This window comes from Diaporthe batatas (assembly GCF_019321695.1).
Source record: "Diaporthe batatas strain CRI 302-4 chromosome Unknown Contig00021, whole genome shotgun sequence".
Classification (NCBI taxonomy): domain Eukaryota; kingdom Fungi; phylum Ascomycota; class Sordariomycetes; order Diaporthales; family Diaporthaceae; genus Diaporthe; species Diaporthe batatas.
The window spans coordinates 395,139-414,268 of record NW_025408568.1 but is presented as its reverse complement, the minus strand read 5'-3'; the positions used below and the strand labels follow the sequence as shown (position 1 = coordinate 414,268).

Sequence of the window (19,130 nt, the reverse complement as noted above, 5' to 3'; positions counted from 1 at the left end):
CCCGCGCGCCGAAAGAGAAATACCGCGCGGGTTTTATCTCGGAGTTAAGGTACCAGGGCGCATAAGCTTGGAATTGCTCATCCCGTGTCAGCTCAACTCCCGACTGATGCCTGCACAAGTTCTCTCACGACCTCCACGTGGGCCTCAAACACATTGATTCTCCTCACTTCATTCTCCGCGCGCGCGTACACTCCTCGACCACCCCTGACCCCCGTGGTGTCACTACCGACAGCTGCAAGAATGGCGCCCGGTCGGAAATTAGGCGAAAGCTGCTGGACCTGCCGCCTGCGTCGCAAGCGCTGCGACGCAGTCCGACCTATTTGCGGGAGCTGTCAAGCCCTGGACATTTCCTGCCATGCCGGAGAGACTCGGCCATCATGGATGGATGGGGGGCCCGCCCAGAGCAACATGTCCGAGGCCATCAAGCGGAGGATCAAGTACAACGCGCTTCTGCGCAGAGAAAGGCGTCTATTGGCCGCTGCTGGCCATGAGCCGCTAGATCATGATGTGCTCGACGCTGCAGTCGTCTCCACCACGCAGACGGCCGCCTCCTTGTCCCTGGCGAGTGGCTCTGATGATGGTTTCCAGTCCCAGTCCCAGTCCCAGTCGCCCTTCGAGTCTCGGTCTCCGTCCACGACTGGGCTCCTGTCAGACGGGGCCCACACGCTGCCGACCATCTCTTCGCCGGCCCCCTCCTCCTCTTCATCCTGGTCTGCCGGCCTGGGCATCCCGATTCAGGCCCCTGCCCAGGCCCAGCTCGCGTCTGTCATGATCTACCTCGACTACGTGTTCCCGTTCCTGTTCCCCTTCTACCGGCCGTCGCTGCTGGAAACAGGGAGGCAGTGGCTGCTTGGCATGCTGTGCCAGAACGAGGTCTCGTTCCACACGGCGGCTAGCCTCAGCTCTTACTTCTTCAGCCTGGTTCCACAGGACGAGGAGCGCCAGATGCATGATGAGTGCAAAGCCCTCGTCTGGGAGCGGCTCATCGGGCAGATGGATCTTGCGGTCAAGACGATCCAGAGCAGCGTCGCCGTGCTGAGTCACCAAGGAGTGCATGGAGGCTCGCTGACGGGCAAGGCGCGCATCATGCAGGAGATAGCGCAGCTGCTCATCGTTGAGGTCACAGTGCGCAGGGATGTGGACTGGACGATCCACTTGACCCCGGCCTTGGCCCTCTTCGACGACATATTCACGGCCTACGGCCTAGACGGGGCCTCGGAACCCAGTGTCACAAACCTTATGAATGCATTGCCGCCCATGATGTTCCCGGTACCGACGACACACCAGAAGCCTCTTCCGAACACACCTGATCAGTCCGCGTTGGCCTTCTTCCTATCGCTTCTGCTCTATGTTGACATCGTAGCAAGCACGTCCTTGGGTAGAGCCCCCCATTTGCACCGATACCACCCCAGCCTGCTGTCTTCTCAGAGCGAGCAAGCTTGTCAGCTTCGCATAGATCAGGTAGTTGGCTGTCAGAACTGGCCGCTCGTCGCCATCGGCAACATCTCGGCACTCTGTGCCTGGAGGCGCGAAGTCAAACAGACCGGGACCTTCTCCGTCTTCCAGCTGGTCAAGCTGGCCGACCCGATCTCCCAGGCGCTCGACGACGGGCTCCTGAGCCTGGAGCGCAACCCACCTCGTGCTGCACCCAGCGGGAAGGGGCCCGGCCGTCGGCTCGAGGGATACTACAGCCGGCATGACCGAAGCATCGATCACAATGCAATCGCCACCGTCACGCGCATCTGGGCCTATGCGGCCAAGATTTACCTCTCGGTCATTGTGTCGGGGTGGCAGCCAAACTCTGCCGAGGTATACGACAACGTTTCCAAGGTCGTCGGTCTGTTGCAGACCATCGAGTCGCCCGCCCAGCTGCGGAGTCTGTCGTGGCCCATCTGCGTGGCGGGGTGTCTCGCGCTGCCTGTCCAGGAGCCAGAGTTCCGCCGCATCGTCGGAGAGGTAGGCGAGCTGGCTGATTTCGGTACCATTGGCACAACGCTCCGTATAATGGAAGAAGTTTGGCGTTCGAGAGAGACGGCGGATGGGGATGCATGTGATTTGGCTTCGGCTTTAAATGTTCTCGGGTCTTCTGCTTTACTTATATAGTCTTTATGCAATCACTTAGTTGCTCTGGAAAGTAACAAGTTTGCGAATGCGTAGCGGCTGTCTAGAATATACCGCTGTCTAGAATATACCCAGTTATTTTGTCATTTGCCTCGACATCTAAAGGACCGTCTCTACATCCACATGCCTCCGCCTTGCCTGTACATCAGCTCTAGATACATACTACCTGTCTTAGCGGGGGGAGCCCACTAAAAGGAGTCGCCGCGACGCAGAGTAGACCGAAACCTGGCACCCTGAGCAGCCCGTGCAGGATGATATGCTTCAGCACCCAGATACGTTGTGATATCCAGTTCACCGTCAGCCTTGAACAGGCACGAGACGAACGTCTGCAGGCCCTTCGCCGTCTCCAGCCCCCGGTGCTGCGACAGGTCGCCGAGCATCTTCATGTACTGCTGGTTGTGCGACCCCCGCCCGCGCGCCTCCATCCACGCCGCCACGGCATTAGCATGCGCAAGGTCGTTGGGAGCGTAGTGGCGCGACGGGATGAACCACTTGATCTCGGGCACCCCCTTCCCGCCGGGCGCCACGTCAAAATAGTACAGGTAGCCCGTCAGCACCTCGTCCAGCTCCCCAAAGTTGTCCCGCGCCGCCTGGTCGTAGACGTCGGACCTGGCGGGCAGCGGGATCTCGGCGTCGTGGGGGAAGTCGTCGGGCAGGCCCGCCACGGCGCGGACGAGCGCGTAGAGGTCGGCGAGCTGCGCCTCGATCCTGTCGTTGGCGATGAGCCCGCCCAGGGTCATGACCTCGCGCACCGAGCGGAGGCTGGTGTGGGGCGTGTGGAAGTACCACTTGAGCCGCGACTTGGTGGGCGCCACGTTGTCCACGGCTATGGAGAAGGGCTTAAGCGCCTTGCCTTCGGCGTTGTGGGCCAGGAAGTCGACGAGGGCCTTGCGAGCGGCCCATGTCTCGTCGTTCTCGCCGGGCACTTGGAGCTCCGCCATGGCCAGATCGTATTGGCCGATGGAGATGTCATCGACCCGCCCGAGCTTGCGGGGGAAGAAGTACGTCTTGAAGCCGATGCCCTTGTTGCGCAGGAACTCTGTGCCCAGCTGCACGCTGGTGGCCGTGCTCCTGGCCGAGCCCGCCGCGGCCTCCTGCACGTATTTCGAGCTATCATGGTCGTAGTACCGCGCGAAGAAGTGGTTCACCCAGCCAAGGTTCATATCGGCACCCGTGGCTTCCGCGAGGCGTTGAAGCTGCTCTCGCAGAGCCAGCTGGTTGAGCGGATCAATGTGCGTGCCGGGGTGAGCCCCAATGGGCTCCGTCACATAGCGCACGTCAGGCTCACTGGTCTTGGTCTCCCATTTCCACGAGTACTCGATCGGGCTACCATCGAGACCCAGCAGGGAACTCCACTTTGCAGGCGTGCCGTCGGCCTTTGGGGCAGGGCCCATGTATGGTACCTATATTTCGTGTCGAAGGTCAGTATCCGTGTGACGAGGCGTGGACCAAGTTCAAAGGTCTTTGATGAGCTGACTCACGGTCCAATGGTAGTGGAACACAAGCGCCTCATACTGCTTTTCCCTAGAGTACCCGGCTGCCTCGACCAGAGAAGCAACATGGCGGCCGGTAAGCTTCCACCAGAAGTCCTGGTCTGCATTCACAGGTGGTAGATATTTGGAAAGCTGCGTCCATGCCTCAGAAGGTGAGGCAGAGCCTTTCTTGATGCCGTTTGTGCCGTTTGTGCCGTTCATTGTCGGGAAGGAGATGGTTTGAAAGGAGGATCTTATGGTACCAGGTACGGTGTTCAACAAGGACGACGTAACAATGATATTACTCCAGACTCTTCTTCTACAGATTCTCGGCACCATGACATACGGCTCATTCAATAAATAACATATTCCATACCTACCTCGATGCAAGGTGAGATGCAGTCCAAGTGCGTCGGGAGGACCAGGCCAGTAAGCAGTGGTCTCCGTCAGGTCCCCGTGTCCCCGATTTCCGATGTCCGAATTATCGTGCATGGAGACCTGAATGGGCACAGTTCACAATCCATCACGACTTGCAGCATGTTCGTTCTGCAAAATGCAAGGACCGCATTTCAGGAAGTAATTTGGAACACGGTCACGGTGCATCTCATTGATTCAAAACTAGCTCACTTCAACGTCCCCAAACCCAGCCCCAACTTCGACCCGTTCGTGTTCGTCAGTCTCCGAACTTTTTTTACTCCACATTGTCTTATCAATTCAGCTATCCTGCTTCACACTAGACCACTCATTTCCGGGCATCCTGCTGTAAATCTCATGCTCAATCGGTTTCAGAAGCATGTCCTGCAAGGCGGCGTGGTATGGTTTGTAGTAGTCCTTCTTGATTTGGACCTGTGCACGCGTATTAAACACCAATTTTCACGCGGTCTCCTGAATGTGGACATGGCGTGGAAAGGTCATCTCACATTGAACATGTAGTCAGGGTCGGCGTTCCAGTTCTCCACAATGACGAAGACACCCGGTGTCTTGTCGTTTCGGTAAAGCTCGAAGAAGGTGTTCTTAGGCTCGGCGACAACGGCCTCGTAGGTAGGACGCAGCGCCTTCAAAAAGTCATCCGTTTTGGCTGGATCAACAGTGATTGTGACGTGCACCGAAAGAGCTGGGGTTTCGGCGGCCATTTTGGCGGGGTGATGACTTCGATGTAGGTGACCTATTAGATGGCAGGGTGTGGAACGAGAATACAGAAGCAAGCCAGTCGCCATGAAGACCAGAGAAAATCGCGTCTTAAAATAACAGCGAAGGTACCACTAAACATGCCACTAAAGCTGCTCTCATGGTGGTCCACACCCGCATGGGCCTGTTCCTGCAATTGTCGGCCTCCGTGAGCAGGATTCTGCTTTCGGCGTCTCAAGTCAGCAGTGATTGGTCTGTGTTCTCCGATCTAGATCGTAAGATCTGTCATGACAATGGTGCAAGGGTCTATGGGTGTAGGAAAAGAAAGACGAATACTATATAAATCAGGATTATTTTAATAATATTTTTATTAATATTAATACATTAGACTTTATACATATATTAATATTTATAGTTTTTAAAAAGTTAGTTATTGGAAAATAAGTATTTGAAAATGGTGTGTTTTAGTGGAAAAAGTGGTCCGAATCGGGGGGTGGCCCGAATATGAGCGGGTTACCTAATTCAGTCGTCTCTCTTCCTAATGCTACCTTAGAGTATTGTGGGTGCGGCAGTAGAGACCTTTATCAATCCACTATTACTACCAGAAATCCATAGTCAAGAGGACTAATAATTAGTCCTCGGTCTCCGAGAAATAATCTTCGGAGTAAGTACCTACATATGTAGGTATTCGGAGTATAATTTTGCAATGTGTGTCTGTGCCATAACCTACATTTTATAAATGTGCATATGACTTCAAGAGTCTGGCAAACATTACAATTAGTCAAGATTTTTCATTGGGCACATTCCCAACTTTGCCTCCCAAACATCAAACCACCGTCGCCCTTCGAAGCACGAAAACAAATACGCCCAATATGTCGGAGGCTTCAAGAATTTCCATGTCGGCGGATCATCTTGGCTACATCAAAGGAGGTCCGTCAGTAACAGCCGAGTCTCTCGAGATCACCAACCGCCTGCTACAGAAAAATCACGACGAGCTCCACATCTTTTTCCGTGACATGAACGGTCACAACCACCTCGTACACAATCTCTTCACAAGATTGTCTCTGGGAGCAACCCCAGACCAGCTGCAGACTGCATACGACGACGACGCCCCTCTTCAGCGTGAGATACCGAGACTGGATGAAAAGGTGGTCGAACGTCTGGCCGACGACGACTACTTCGCGGAGCGCATCACCAAAATCACCCACTACAACAACTTCCGCGTCTTCTTCGAGCAACAGATCGACAAGAAGGGCTGGCAACAAGTCGTCAACGACTATGTCTTCAGCAAGTCGCCCATCGCCGAGGCCATCCTCCCCCTGATGTACGATGGCGCGTACCACTCCATCATCCACCTCGGGCTGGGGGCCGAGTTCGCGCAGCCTGCCGTCATCGCCGAGGCCCTCGCGCAGGCCGCAGCCCACGACTCGTTCGACACCAACTGGTTCTTCCACATCTCGGAGAAGCTGGCCCAGCACAATGCGGACGATGGGGTCGGCAAGTCCCTCTTGCAGCTCGCGCGGGAGGCCGCCGCTCACCCTGCCATCCGCGAGGCGGCGCGCACCCCTGACCTGATCGGCACCATGAAGCAGAAGAGGGCCATCTACCCCAAGGCAGGAGACAAAATTGTGACCTTGGCCGCGCAGTTCCGCGTCCGGCCGGAGGAGCTCGAGGAGAAGACGGCCGAGATGATCGCCTTCTGCGCATACCTGGCGGGTGCTGCGCAGCGCCCGGGCAAAGCGACCAAGATCGACTTCTTCTTCATGCACTGTGTCACGAGCTCCCTCTTTATCAGCGTCCTTGTTGACCAAGACTGGATCAGCACCGAGGACAAGGTGCGGCTGGTCGAGTGGAAGGGCAGATTGGACCTGATCTGGTACATTACCTGCGGTCTTCCGGAGTTGAGCACGGAGAGCATCACCGGATACAACGTCGGGCCCGAGCGCGACTGGGACCAGCTTTACCAGCTGGTCAATGAGCAGCATGATGACGGCCATGTTGCCAAGTTCGTGCGTGCCTTGAAGAATGGAGAAGATCTGGATCGGAAGCTTGGAGATGAGTTCACTTCAGCGGTTCATGGAGACATGTGGTTGAAGATTGCCCGTATGGCCTACGACACCACACTTGGGCTTCCTGCTCCGGCTAAGTGGGTGCTCATGGCGGGCATGGATTCCGCATGGGCCTCTGTTCCGGGCCAAGCTTGAGTGGTCATATCAGCAAAGTATGATTGCAGGCGGCTTGAAAGCTATTGAGCGAGCGGGGATTGGCATCGATGTAACTAGGGCGTCTTTACATAAATAATTGATTACTACCCTTTTGATCCGCGTTTTCTCGACCTTACGAGTCAGAAGTGCCGAAATTGTGACGAATAACAGCCACTGCACTATTCGTACAAAAAGCGACGCCGCCACTTTGGCATAGGCACGTAGTCCTTATCACGACAGAAATTTATGGGAGTCCATGTCTGTCTTCCAGCAGGACTGCACGTCCCACAACAGGAAACTCTCACATTCGTTTTCCTTAGGGAATTGGCAAAACCACATAATTAATGTCGTTCCAAAACTAGGCTGGGGCCAAATCTCATTGCGACGCAGCTGAATATATTCCAAGCTTAGGCAGTTAAGTCTCGTGTATTACCCAGCCTCCTGATCCACAACTCTGGGCAGAACTTTCAGATGTATCGCAGACTCTTGCGTGCATGACAACTGTGAATACCGGGACCCTTGCTCAAGCTTTGTTTGATTGGGGCGGAACAGGGGGGAGTGGTTCGGAAGCGGTCCACCTCCCATGATATAGTATGGCAGGTAGTTCCCTTTGGTTGGCGAAGGCTCGATGATTTTGTCGAATTACATATCTTTTCTTGTTGTGCCTTGTGGCATGTGCCTTTGGGTTTGAGGCTTACGATGCATCGCCAAACTTGAATGTACATGTTCCTGTCTCTCCTACAGCGGCACATGCACATCTGCCACCATTGCGCTTGGCTATTCACAGTAGCTGGGTGCAAACACCGTATATCGGGCATCGGTAATTGTGTAAATATGTGGATACATGATCCTACGGGATCGGTGGCCGACATGTAAGCTCTAAGACGGCCGACGTCTGGGCATTCGGATACCTAATCACCTCTCGAATTTGCATGCTGACAGTGCGACTCAGCAGCCCATCATTTTGGCTAATCAACTGTACAAGAAAGTCTGTTTTCTCTTCTCGCATATTACCGTGGCAGATTACGACTCGTGTGTTTGAGACGAAGTCAAGCAAAAAGAGAAGAGTCATTCGCAATGTCTACGGCGATGCCGATTTCTGGCCTGGGAGTAGTAGGCGCTTTGCTGCTCCTGGGGTGCCTGTGGCTCTATCGAGCAGCACTTCCCAAGCCGATACCTGGGCTACCGTACAAAAAAGGCAGCGAGAAGCGTTTGCTCGGGGACGCGCCTGATGTAAGCAAGAGAAAGACCACTCCACGAGAAATCATGCTGACATGTCCTATCATCAGATTATAGAATGGCAGAAGGAGACGAAAGAGGTCTTCAGCTACATGAGGAAGCTCGCCCTGGATCTCAAAGCGCCCGTATTTCAGATGTTCATGCGGCCATTTGGCAAGCCATGGGTGATCCTGACGGATTTCCGCGAAGCCTTCGACATTTGCGCGACGCGCAAAGACGAATTCGACCGGTCGGCATTTACCGGCGAGGTCTTTGGACCCATCGTGCCGGAGAGCCACATCTCATTTCTGACAGACGACCGCTGGCGATCGCACAGGAACCTGATGCGTGACGTAATGTCGAATAGCTTTGTGTCCGAGGTCATTACGCCCAGAATCTACAAATATGTTGCCGAGCTCGTCTCTCTGTGGCGGGACAAGGCACGTTTGGCACAGGGGCGGCCCTTTGACGCGGAGTCAGACGTGGCGAGATGTCTGATCGACTTCATCACCTCGGCAAACTTTGGCTACGATGTCAAGGCGCTCGAAACGCACCATGCCACCCTTCATGGAGACGTGCCAGTTGGCACTTCCGGTGTGAACCGGGACGTGCCCATGTCATTCAAGAACGGCATGGAAAGCGAGGCCTGCGCAGCCCTGATCAAAATGACAGACGGCGTCGCAATGGCGGTGCGGTCCCCCTTCCCAAAGATCCTCGTTCCTCTGGCATATCGATTCTTGCCATCCTACTCGGAAGCTAAGCGGTATACATACGACATGATCTCGAATCAGGTCAACGCAGCGTGGACCCGGTTTTCCAGCAAGAATGTCGGTGAGAAACGTGCCGATGAGCAAGAGGTCAGATCCGCCCTGGAACTCCTCGTCCAGCGGGAATCACAAATGGCCAGGAAAGAAAACCGGGAGAGGAAGTTTGACCTGCCCATCGTGCGGGACGAGCTTCTGGCGTTTCTGTTTGCCGGTCAGGTGACAACGGGTGCAGCACTGGGCTGGGCGCTCAAATACCTTACCATGCACCAGGAGGTACAGAAGCAACTGAGGGCCGAGTTGCGGGCCTCCCACAAACGTGCCACCGAGGCTGGAGAGATGCCCACCTCGCAGGAGATTGCCCAGGCCAACTTGCCGTACCTGGACGCATTCCTCGCCGAGAGCCACCGCTTTGCAGTCACCATCAGCTGCATGATCCGGCACACCACCAAAGAGACCACGGTCCTCGGCAACCGTATCCCCAAGGGCGTTGACGTCTTCATGCTCACAAACGGCCCTAGCTATAAAATGCCCGCGTTACCTGTGGACGAGGCGACGCGGAGTAGAACCAGCCAGGACGCCAAGGATAAGTATGGCATGTGGGATGAATCTAACATGGGTGAATTCCGCCCCGAGAGGTGGCTTGAGAGGACTGAGAACGGCGAGGTGCGATACAATGCCCTGGCTGGACCATCGATACCATTTGGCGTGGGTCCACGTGGCTGTTTTGGTGAGTGCTTGAGACAGCTTGCTCCCCCGATTGACTATTCAAATCCGTGACCGACAAAGTTCTGACATTGATCAGGTCTCAAATGGGCCACCTTAGTTCTCAAGACGTTGGTCACTCTTGTTGTGTGGAATTTCGACCTGCAAGAAATCCCTGAGGAGCTGTCAGGGACAGCCGCAAAGGACTCAGCATCACACAGTGCACAGCAAGTATTTGTGAGGTTGGCTGTACTTTCTGAGTAACTCCACAGAGAATCAGGGTACATGTAGTGAGGAGAACCCAGCGCTGGATTGGTTGAGATGCGTTCTCATCATGATTGCGGCATGGAATTTCAGGATGAAGGAGGCTTTCACTCGGCTGAAGCATCATAGAAGACATAGACGATAGCGCATCAGCTGTTTTGGAATACAATCTAGGTGAAAGGCGTTCTCTCGCACATCTCGAAGTTTTGAAGGCTGGCAAGCACACCTTGCAGGCTTCAGGTCTTCACGAGAGGGCCTGGATAACTACAATCTTTGGTTGCGAGACCTGCAGTTTTTCAAAGCGAAGGCAGAGCTATGTAGAAACAAGAAACTCATAATCAAGGAGGAAGCAACGAACATGTTTAATCACGCATTGGCAATGACTAATTTCTGCTGCAGGAGAGCACATGCACACATAATACATCCAGGGTCCATCCCCATGCCACGTGCGATTTTCAGAGTTTCTTGGTTCGTGCAGCGTGTTCCTGCGCAAGTGTTGCATGATCTCCTGTGCATGCTACACTGTGCTGACGTCGTACAACCTTGGAACCTTCAATTCACGTGGTCAGATCTTGGCGATCAGGCTATTGTTAACAGATCAGGAAAAAGGTAGACACAATATGCGGGGCATTGAGCATATTTACTATGATACAGCCAGCGCGATCCCCGAAGTACAGACTGGCCGAAGGAGCTGAATCATTGCCTGACTGGGGGCTGAAGGGCCACCTCCTGGGCCACGAAGGATCACCTCCTACGAGACGAAGGATGGCCTAGGGAATGAGGCTGAGCCAACTCGGAGGCATCCTCGATGGTTCGGTGATCATACTCTCACGAGTTTTTGAATATCCGAGTCGGCGTCCGATGGTATGGTTTGAAGATGCAGTTGCAAGCTCTTTTTGGGGACGTTGCTGTATACATAATGGAATGGCGAAGATGTGATTCATGGAGCCAATCTCTCGCAACCCATCTCCGACTTCCATTCACTCATAAGGTCTTGCTTTGAGCTACATGAGGAAGAGGGCAAACATCTATACCGTCATTTCCTCCTTGCCCATTATCCCAATTACAGCAAAGATGCGGTCCTCCCTAGCAATCTTGACCGCTACCATTATCGGAACAGTAGCGGCCTCCGATTCCGAATACAAGACTGCGACTAGCTATGTCATCGTCGGTGGTGGTCCTGCCGGGCTAGTCCTCGCGGCTCGGCTTTCAGAAAGTGGACGGAATCAAGTGACCCTGCTCGAGGCTGGTCCAGACACGATTAACAATGAGCTGCTTCAAGGTAAGAAAACGATTCGTTCAGCGTTGCAACTCGACATGAAGCTAACAATATCTTGAACTGTAGTCCCTGCACAGTACCCCCTTGGTGGCGCCGGCAATACTTGGAACTACACGGCAGCCCCAGACCCAAATTTGGGCGGTGCCACGACAAACCTGGCTCAAGGGTGGGGTCTTGGAGGCGGAACCGCGGTGAATGGCATGGCTTACTGCCGTGGAGCCTCCTCAGTCTTTGACGGCTGGGCAGAAGCGTCTGGCAACTCAGGGTTGGCCTGGGAGTCGATCTTCCAGGACTTCCTCGAGGTGTCTCACTACACAGAGACTTTCGGCGCAGACTACGAGCAAGTGGTCAACAAGACCGCCTACGGCAACGGAGAGATAGAGATTAGCCGCACCAGCGGCGTCACAGGCTTCGAAGAGCCCTTCAGTGCGGCTTTGGAGGCGGAGCTCGGCTTGCAACAGGTCGATTTGAACGACGGCTCCGGACTTGGTCTCGACAGAGGTCTTTCATCCATCTTAGCCCTGGAACGCAGGAGGTCTTATGCCCGGACCACATTCGGCGCCGCCGCGATGGAAAGAGCCAATGTCAAGATCATTCCCAATGCATGGGTGAAAAAGGTCAACTTCGAGGGCAAGACTGCCACGGGTGTTGAGTACGTGCTGGATGGCCAGACGCAGACGATCAACGCGGACGAGGTCATTGTCAGTGGCGGTGCCGTCAACACCCCCAAATTGCTGCTGCTCTCTGGTGTTGGGCCTGAGGCGCAGCTGTCCAAACTTGGTATCAACGTGGTCCACGATAGCCCCGAGGTTGGCCGCAACCTGCGCGACCACCCCTTCGCCGTCGCCGAGCTCCTGGTTACTCCCGACATCATAACCTTGTATCAGTGGCTCAGCAACAACACCGTGTCTGCTTCCGCTGCAGATGAGTATGCCACCAACCGCAGCGGGCCTCTGGGCTGGAACAACGGCTTTGTTTACGGTACCTTCCGAGTGCCTGACGAGGAGTTTGCCAGTGTCGAGAATGCCACGCACTACACCGATCTTCCTGCGGATCGCCCGCACTTGTTGATCGAGTACAGCGGCGTCCCCTTTATCCCGGCCGATGAAAGCGCAGTGACGGTGTTTGTTGCCCTCGTGCAGCCAGAGTACACCGGAAACATAGAGCTGAGTTCAGACGACTACACCAAACAACCTGTCATCAACACCAATTACTACGGCACCGACGCAGATAAGGTGGCTATCAAGTACGGGTACAAGAAGCTACTTGAGATCGTCGGACACGACGCCATCAAGAGCAAGACCGTGGGTGAGCTGTATCCAGGCTTCTCGGTCGACTCGGATGAGGCCGTCTGGAGGGCGATCCAGGGCGCAACCTTCTCCTTCTCGCACCCTGTTGGCTCTGTCGCCCTCGGCAAGGTCCTTGATGCGCATTGGCGTATCAAGGGCCTGGAAAATATCCGTGTCGTCGACTCTAGCTCGTTTCCCTTCCCGACTGCCTGCCATCCACAGTCAGCGGTCTACGCGTTGGCTAACCGGGCGGCCAAGGATATCCTCAGTGATGACCAGAAGGCATGAGTGGTCACAGCTTTTGCTGACAAGTCTCACATACTTATTTCTTTTTCATTTCATTTCCTAATTGTATGATACATTTTGCTGTGAGATAGACCAACATTTAAATAGAACCTTGCATTGTACCTAGGTACCCAGATATTTATGTACCTGCGAAAAGAAAAAACAGTAGTATCTGGAGCTTGTTCATATGCATCTGTGTCTTCCTATTTATCATTCCAGGTGCGTGATTCTAGTGACAGGCAGCGTTGTAATCAATGAAGGACTTTGATATCTGACACTACCCATGACTCTAGCCTTGAAAACTCTGTTCTTGGAATCGCGCAGTATTACACCCATCGAACTCAGCAATCCCATCTGGCGACGAGCAGGACAAATGCGCTCACTCACCCACATCCTTGAGGCAGGAACTTATCATGTACTACCGCGTATGCCCCATGGGTCTTCGGGCACCGTCCATTTCGAGCAGCATTTTTTTGGCACAAAATGTTGGTTCTGGAGAAAGTCCAATGTCTGGCTATTCGGGACAGAGAGCCAGCAGACTGCGGCTTTTCACCTGTGAGGAGCAACAAAGGCTTTCGTTTGTTCATTTGTTTGCAGATCTTGACGCAAGTGTTCGAAGAAGTGCCTGGAGAGGGGTTGGCGGGATCTGAGTGATGTGTCAGGCGTATTTTCATACCTCCTTAAGCACTTCATCGGCCAAATGAGCCCTACCCGCCCAGAGGCGCCTCAACCGCTCTATCGAAGCCGGGCTAGGTTCCATTTGACAGCGAGGCCGTGCTTGCCGCGCTGTTGTGAAGGAAAAGAGAGCTTTCGGACTCCGAGGTGGACCTGTTGAAGTGGGTTTCACAGGATCAGTGGGATTTAGCCGGGGCCTCGGCGTTCTGAACAGCGTGATTTACTCAATTTTGTACCCACTGGTAAAATGTCTTGCATATATTCAATTTTGGTCGGCAAACCTGTCCTTTCTCCGTGTAAAAATGCATGTGTCAAATCTGCCCAGGTAATGCCCAAGCGGTGGTCAGCGGAATAACGTGAAATGTCTCGGACTAGGCACAAATGACTGATCTATTTGGTTTTATCTGTTTAGTCTCTCACCTGACAAATATCCATGCCAGGTTGCCAGAATCTGGAGATGTCTGCGTACACACAAATTATTGCTAGGTGCAAATCTATCTATATCGAACTCGCTGAAGCACAATCCTGGGTGGTCTAAATACCCGAGTCCTCCTGCAAGGCTCCCTCGGGGATGTTCACACTATTGTAGTGCTCCGTCCAGTCTTTACAGCGACTCTCCATCTCCGGAAGCACGCCAGCCTCCTCCACTAGCGGCTTGATCTTGCTCGGCTGCTCCACAAACTGCAGCGACAAGCCCGCGCTTGCATGCCACGCTATGTGGCAGTGCAAAAGCCAGGTCCCAGGATTGTTGATCTGGAACGCGATCCACACGTAGCCGCCGATCGGGAGGTTGACCGTGTCCCTGCGCGCCGGGTTATCGAGCAGCGGCGTCACCGTCGCCGGGTCGAACGTGCCGTCGCCCTGGGCCAGGATCACGAAGTCGTGCCCGTGGAGGTGGATGGGGTGCACCGAGCGCGGGATGGGCCGCGGGTCGCCCGAGGGGTTGCGCATGGTGAAGTTGCCCTCGATGACAAAGTAGACCCACTCGCCCGTCTCGTAGTCGAGGACGATGGGGGCTTGCTCGTCGGTCAGGTTGGTCTTGCCGTCGTCGTAGACCAGCTCGCGCAGACTGGGCTCGCGCCAGTCCACGTACTGGGTTCGGTTGGCGAGGACCCATTTCCGGATGGTCGAGTCGGGGTCCGAGATGTTCGGCCAGCTCTGGAGCCCGACCTGCAAGTAGTCCTCGGGGCTGAAGCCATTCACATTGTTGCCAACGTGACGTGGGACTATTGGGACGAGGCTGGAAGGAGGGGGGTCTCTACAACCATAGCCGGGGTGCCCCATCTCTGCTGACGGCGTATACGGCTCGCTCGTGTCGTTAGGGTCATAGCGGATGATGCCGATTCTCGTATCCCAAGGAACGGGCATCATGTCGTCGCAATGAGTTCCGTGAATCCAGAAATTGGAGCCATTCTCCATGGTAGCATTGGCCTCGATGATAACCTCGTAGCGTTGTGCTGCATAACAAGTGAAGAAATTAGTCAAGAGCCCTGTCACATCCTCAAATTATAGCACTGTTCCGAGCCACGGGAATAGTCAAACCTACCGACGCCGAGAATGAGCACATCAGTTACATATGGTTCAATTGCGACAAAGTCCGCAGAAACGACGGTAAAATTGTGACCATCAATCCAGAACTTATAAGTAGCAAGGCTTGCGCTACTGATGATGCGTAGTTTGTGCTTTTGCCCTCTCTCGAATTGGATCTCATGGCGCTGACCCGGCGGATTGACACATCGGGGATCAGCGGCGGGATCGCAGTCGTAGACACCTTTTCCGTTTAGCAGAGTGCCTGTTGGTATGTGTGCGTGATCCGTGATCTCTTCATGGAAGTAGCTGAAGGCATCCGCATGGTACCAGTCCGTGATGAGAAGAGGTTCCACGTCGATGTCATAGTTCGCGCTGGACGGACCGTTGATGACCACTGGACCACGAGCCCCGTTTGTGTCTGTACAAGGGATTAGTATCGTCCAACAGGTTTGGACAAAGTTCAAATATCATCTACTCACATTGCAAACTATAATGTGAGTGGTACCATCCTGTTCCATACTGCATGGCTCGGAACTCGTACACCTGGGTGTCGCCCGGCTGCGATGGTCAAGTCAGCCAACATGACCATGGTCCGGAAGCCAAACTGGATTCGCTAGTCGCATCTTACCTTTGATGGGCATTGAGTTACGCCGGGGACTCCATCCAAGTAGTTTGTCTGGAACTGGCGAATCCCATGCCAGTGAAAAGCGGTTCCATTCAAGTTGGTCAGGTTATTGTACACAGTGACCCCTGAATAGAATCCAACATGGTCAGCGCTCGTTTTCTTCGTTCTAAAATGGTGCGGCACGAAAACTCACGAATGGTGTCGCCCCAATCCGCTTCGATCTTGGGACCAGGAAATTGCCCATTCACGAGAGTAACGTTGGTCAGATATCCGTCCGGTGCGATCTCGGCTTCTGAAATAGTAAAATGGTACTCGACGAGTTTGCCTTCAGGGATGTGGGCTTCATAGTCGGTTTTGATATCAAATCCGTCTTTCCAGAGATGACGATTCAGGGGGTCGTTCACAGAACTTAAAGGTGTCGAAGCAAGCAATGGCTGCTGATCAATAGTAGGCTCGAGAAAAGATACAAATCCAAGCAGGGCAGCGGCTGCATCTCTCACCCACGTAGTCAACATCGTGATTATGTTCACAGTCTCAGGGAATGTGTGCCAAAAAATGAGATTTTTCCTATTCCATCACAGCGCACAAAGGGCAGAAAACAATTAAGAATACGTGCGCTTATATTCAAGTGAGACAACGCCTGTGCATCCTGGTCTACAGACTGTTCAAAACACAGGGAACGATTGCCCGATATCCGTTGTCTTGGTCTTACATAAGCCCTTTAGCTTTCAAATCATGTTCTAACAGCGAAAATGGACATCCGTCGCTCGCTTCAAGGTGGTCCTCTGCATTGAACGGACTCCGAGGCTGTCAGCATTTCACTATCTGGGTGGGTACCCTAGGGTAGGAATTAGAACCTGGCCAGTTCCTGCATTTAACACTCTGCTTACAGGACAGGATAATCCTTCCGAAATATTTTCATCGGCGTCCGATTGATCTTTGGATGTGCAGGATTTAGGTTCTTTGCGCGACTGCCACGGTGAACGGGGTCTGAGTCCATGCAACCTCCCGACCCCTCCCTGCGGGCTCTCTGCACACGATGATCACGATGGATGAGCCATTTGGATGCTCGGTACAATAATTTTGAGATACTGAAACAGATTTGAGTCGTAGGTTTTTTTCTCCTTGGTTTTTGATCCCTGACTTCAAGTTTGGGCATGGAGGATAGATAATGTCCTTTGGATTTGAGAGACAATTCCCTCAAGTGCTAGTTCTAGAGAAAGTCCAATACCTGAATTGTGAAATTGATGAACATTGTTCTCTTTCAAGGCATCGAGTTGCCGCTTACTTGCCTCATTTTGTCTTCATTTGTCTTGAAACTTTACGTCCAAGATGCTTAGAACGGCAACGCAAGTCTGCCAAATAGACACCTGATTTTCACTTTGCCCAATTTTGCATTGATTTCCTCTATAAACGACCCATACAAAAAAGAAACCCACACTTAAATACGCGCAGATTGTGCAGTTTCCAAATGATTAATGTAACCCCGAATCTGCCCAGGTAGCCCTTTCTAGGAAGAGGCGATCACGGGTCGCATTACATTTTGGCGCTTCTTTGTGCCTGAATAGACTTAAATGACCTCCAAGGCAGGAACATCGCGCAAAGCGTGGCAGCTCCAGTAAGGCCTGCAATAATCGCGAACGCAACCTGCAGCCCATCACTGTAGCTGCGCAAGATGGCATCCAGCTCCTGCCCGCTGTAGATCTTCGGGAGCTCAGTGACACCCGTAGCAATGACGGCCATGATGTCCGTCTCTGGTGAATATCCTCGCAGTTTCCGCATCATCTGATTCGTAAAGCCTGCCTGGGCTGCCGACACAGTGAACGCGCCGCCCATGGTTTGGAAGAACAGCAACATGGCGCTGGTGGCGGCAATGTCGGTGGGCGCGGCGAGCGCCTGAGCCGCCAGAATAGGTCCTTGATAGGCTACCCCGACGCCTACACCGGCGAGGATCTGGTAACCGATGGTCTCCGCGACCGTCGTCGACTTGGACCACGTAGTGATAAGCCCCGCTGCGACGGTCCACAGCGCGCAGCCACCCACAACGAGCGGCGTAAAGTGACCTGTGACGCTGATAGCGGCGCCAGAAGCCACAGTGAAGAGCGCTAATTACGTGGATAATTTTAGTAAGGTGTCCAACTTAGTATGCAGGGAGGTACTTCTGCTCAGTTCCACAGTCGCGGCAGGAGATGGCACTTACAAATGGCGATGATGTACGCCAGATTCCTGACGCCACTGTCTTGAGCGCTCATGCCTAAGATCGCTTGGAAATAGATTGGAACGTAGTACACGAGAACGAATTGAGCACCGCCAGTCCTGATTGCCAGTGTCAGTAAAACAGGTTACGGTTTCAACCCGGGGGGGGGGGATGGTGTGGTAAGATCAAGTGCGACTTACAGAAAACCAACAACACTGCCTACCAGGACGATTCGCTGTTTCAGGATTCGTGGGACGACCATGGAGCGTTCACCTTGGTAGTACTCAACGACAGCAAAGAATATAGCGATCAAGAAAAAGCCCACAAGCGTGCCGATCACATCCGCCGAGCCCCAGCTTTTGGCGCTGCCTCCCCACGACAATGCCAACAGCAGGCAAGTCACCGCCGCCATGCTGATGAAAAACCCCGGTAGGTCCATCTGCAGCAGCTTCTCCCGCCACGAGGCGTTGTGGTCGGCCTCGCTGCGCGCCTGGGGCGGCGTCTTGAAGATGAAAAACAGCACCGCGGCGGCGAAGCCCCCGATCGGCAGGTTGATATAGAAGCACCAGCGCCATGTGACCTTGTCGGCCAGCACGCCGCCGATCACGGGCGCGATGCTGGACCCGATGCCGTAGGTGGCGGCCAGCCCGCCCGTAAATGCTGGCCGCTGCGCCGGACGCACGGCGAAGGCGGCCACGGTGTAGCAGCCTGCGATCACGCCCGAGGCGCCGAGGCCGGTGATGGCACGGCCGACGATCAAGGCGTTGCTATTTGGTGCCACGCCTACACATAACATTTGCGAATGTGAGCCGTCTTGTCGCCATCATGGGGGGGGTTTTTTATGGAAACCGGGAGGGGCACTCACCACAAATCAGATTACCAAGCTCGAAGAGTCCAATGGACCCCAAGAACATGGCCTTGAGGTCAAAGTACCGGAAGATCTTGCCCCATGTTGACTGGGAAGAGGCGACCGTCATAAAGAATACTGACGCATACCAGCCTACATCGTTCAGGCTGTGAAAGTCATCAGTGATGTGCGGGAGCGCCGTGGCCGTGATGGTCATGTCGATAACGGCCAAAAGCATGCAGAGAATGAGGGCCAAAAAGAGACACAGCAGACGGAAACTGCTTGGATATTCTGCTAGGTCCTCTTGCTTCTCTGTAGCCCGCAGCGCATCGTGAGATGCATGCCCGCCCTTTTCCAGGCCATGCTCACCGAACGAATGCAGTTGGATGTCGGTGCTGGGTGGTGGTGACAAGGTCGTCGAGGACGAAGTGGGAGCGGCAGAATCAAACGCAGTGGTCTTCATGGAACCTGCCATTTGTGCCTGGTCGGGCGCCAATTGATTCTTCATGTTCTCGTCTCAGCCGGTG

At 54.0% G+C, this 19,130-nt stretch overlaps 8 protein-coding genes across 8 annotated transcripts; 4 read left to right on the top strand and 4 right to left on the bottom strand.

The window, feature by feature from the left end:
- Positions 1 to 108: 108 nt before the first annotated feature.
- Positions 109 to 2,204, top strand: KVR01_012856 (uncharacterized protein). The gene has a single exon (XM_044794132.1). It carries the CDS (start codon positions 241 to 243, stop codon positions 2,101 to 2,103), a length of 1,863 nt encoding a protein of 620 aa, XP_044638327.1. The 5' UTR covers positions 109 to 240; the 3' UTR covers positions 2,104 to 2,204.
- Positions 2,205 to 2,309: 105 nt separating this feature from the next.
- KVR01_012706 (uncharacterized protein) lies at positions 2,310 to 3,873 on the bottom strand (the record flags this gene model as incomplete). The annotated part of the gene is made up of 2 exons (XM_044783730.1): positions 3,603 to 3,873; positions 2,310 to 3,524 (listed from the first exon to the last, which is right to left on the bottom strand). Exons 1-2 carry the CDS (start codon positions 3,813 to 3,815, stop codon positions 2,310 to 2,312), a joined length of 1,428 nt encoding a protein of 475 aa, XP_044638177.1. The 5' UTR covers positions 3,816 to 3,873.
- A 307-nt stretch (positions 3,874 to 4,180) lies between these two features.
- KVR01_012710 (uncharacterized protein) lies at positions 4,181 to 4,861 on the bottom strand. Its single transcript, XM_044786449.1, has 2 exons — positions 4,514 to 4,861; positions 4,181 to 4,439 (listed from the first exon to the last, which is right to left on the bottom strand). Exons 1-2 carry the CDS (start codon positions 4,808 to 4,810, stop codon positions 4,308 to 4,310), a joined length of 429 nt encoding a protein of 142 aa, XP_044638181.1. The 5' UTR covers positions 4,811 to 4,861; the 3' UTR covers positions 4,181 to 4,307.
- A 665-nt stretch (positions 4,862 to 5,526) lies between these two features.
- Positions 5,527 to 6,925, top strand: KVR01_012830 (uncharacterized protein; the record flags this gene model as incomplete). The annotated part of the gene is made up of 1 exon (XM_044790980.1): positions 5,527 to 6,925. The coding sequence occupies exon 1, from the start codon at positions 5,594 to 5,596 to the stop codon at positions 6,923 to 6,925; it is 1,332 nt and encodes a 443-aa protein (XP_044638301.1). The 5' UTR covers positions 5,527 to 5,593.
- A 1,024-nt stretch (positions 6,926 to 7,949) lies between these two features.
- On the top strand, positions 7,950 to 9,956 carry KVR01_012841 (uncharacterized protein). The gene is made up of 3 exons (XM_044783640.1): positions 7,950 to 8,158; positions 8,215 to 9,637; positions 9,713 to 9,956. The coding sequence occupies exons 1-3, from the start codon at positions 8,003 to 8,005 to the stop codon at positions 9,874 to 9,876; spliced, it is 1,743 nt and encodes a 580-aa protein (XP_044638312.1). The 5' UTR covers positions 7,950 to 8,002; the 3' UTR covers positions 9,877 to 9,956.
- Positions 9,957 to 10,869: 913 nt separating this feature from the next.
- KVR01_012689 (uncharacterized protein) lies at positions 10,870 to 12,732 on the top strand (the record flags this gene model as incomplete). Its single annotated transcript, XM_044793906.1, has 2 exons — positions 10,870 to 11,158; positions 11,222 to 12,732. Exons 1-2 carry the CDS (start codon positions 10,885 to 10,887, stop codon positions 12,730 to 12,732), a joined length of 1,785 nt encoding a protein of 594 aa, XP_044638160.1. The 5' UTR covers positions 10,870 to 10,884.
- A 1,206-nt stretch (positions 12,733 to 13,938) lies between these two features.
- Positions 13,939 to 16,125, bottom strand: KVR01_012772 (uncharacterized protein; the record flags this gene model as incomplete). Its single annotated transcript, XM_044785822.1, has 5 exons — positions 15,753 to 16,125; positions 15,563 to 15,684; positions 15,414 to 15,492; positions 14,951 to 15,352; positions 13,939 to 14,861 (listed from the first exon to the last, which is right to left on the bottom strand). The coding sequence occupies exons 1-5, from the start codon at positions 16,072 to 16,074 to the stop codon at positions 13,939 to 13,941; spliced, it is 1,848 nt and encodes a 615-aa protein (XP_044638243.1). The 5' UTR covers positions 16,075 to 16,125.
- An 808-nt stretch (positions 16,126 to 16,933) lies between these two features.
- On the bottom strand, positions 16,934 to 19,111 carry KVR01_012822 (uncharacterized protein; the record flags this gene model as incomplete). Its single annotated transcript, XM_044785931.1, has 5 exons — positions 16,934 to 17,664; positions 17,760 to 17,875; positions 17,957 to 18,539; positions 18,622 to 18,770; positions 18,870 to 19,111. 5 exons carry the CDS (start codon positions 19,109 to 19,111, stop codon positions 17,096 to 17,098), a joined length of 1,659 nt encoding a protein of 552 aa, XP_044638293.1. The 3' UTR covers positions 16,934 to 17,095.
- Between the last annotated feature and the right edge of the window lie 19 nt (positions 19,112 to 19,130).

Excerpts from the sequence above, each read along its gene's own strand:
- KVR01_012856 (XM_044794132.1), top strand. The coding sequence starts at position 241 with ATGGCGCCCGGTCGGAAATTAGGCGAAAGCTGCTGGACCTGCCGCCTG.
- KVR01_012841 (XM_044783640.1), top strand. The coding sequence starts at position 8,003 with ATGTCTACGGCGATGCCGATTTCTGGCCTGGGAGTAGTAGGCGCTTTG. Across the intron at positions 8,159-8,214 it reads TGCTCGGGGACGCGCCTGAT|ATTATAGAATGGCAGAAGGA; the intron begins GTAAGCAAGAGA and ends TCCTATCATCAG. Across the intron at positions 9,638-9,712 it reads GGGTCCACGTGGCTGTTTTG|GTCTCAAATGGGCCACCTTA; the intron begins GTGAGTGCTTGA and ends GACATTGATCAG.
- KVR01_012710 (XM_044786449.1), bottom strand. The coding sequence starts at position 4,810 with ATGGCGACTGGCTTGCTTCTGTATTCTCGTTCCACACCCTGCCATCTA. Across the intron at positions 4,440-4,513 it reads ACCCTGACTACATGTTCAAT|GTCCAAATCAAGAAGGACTA; the intron begins GTGAGATGACCT and ends ACGCGTGCACAG.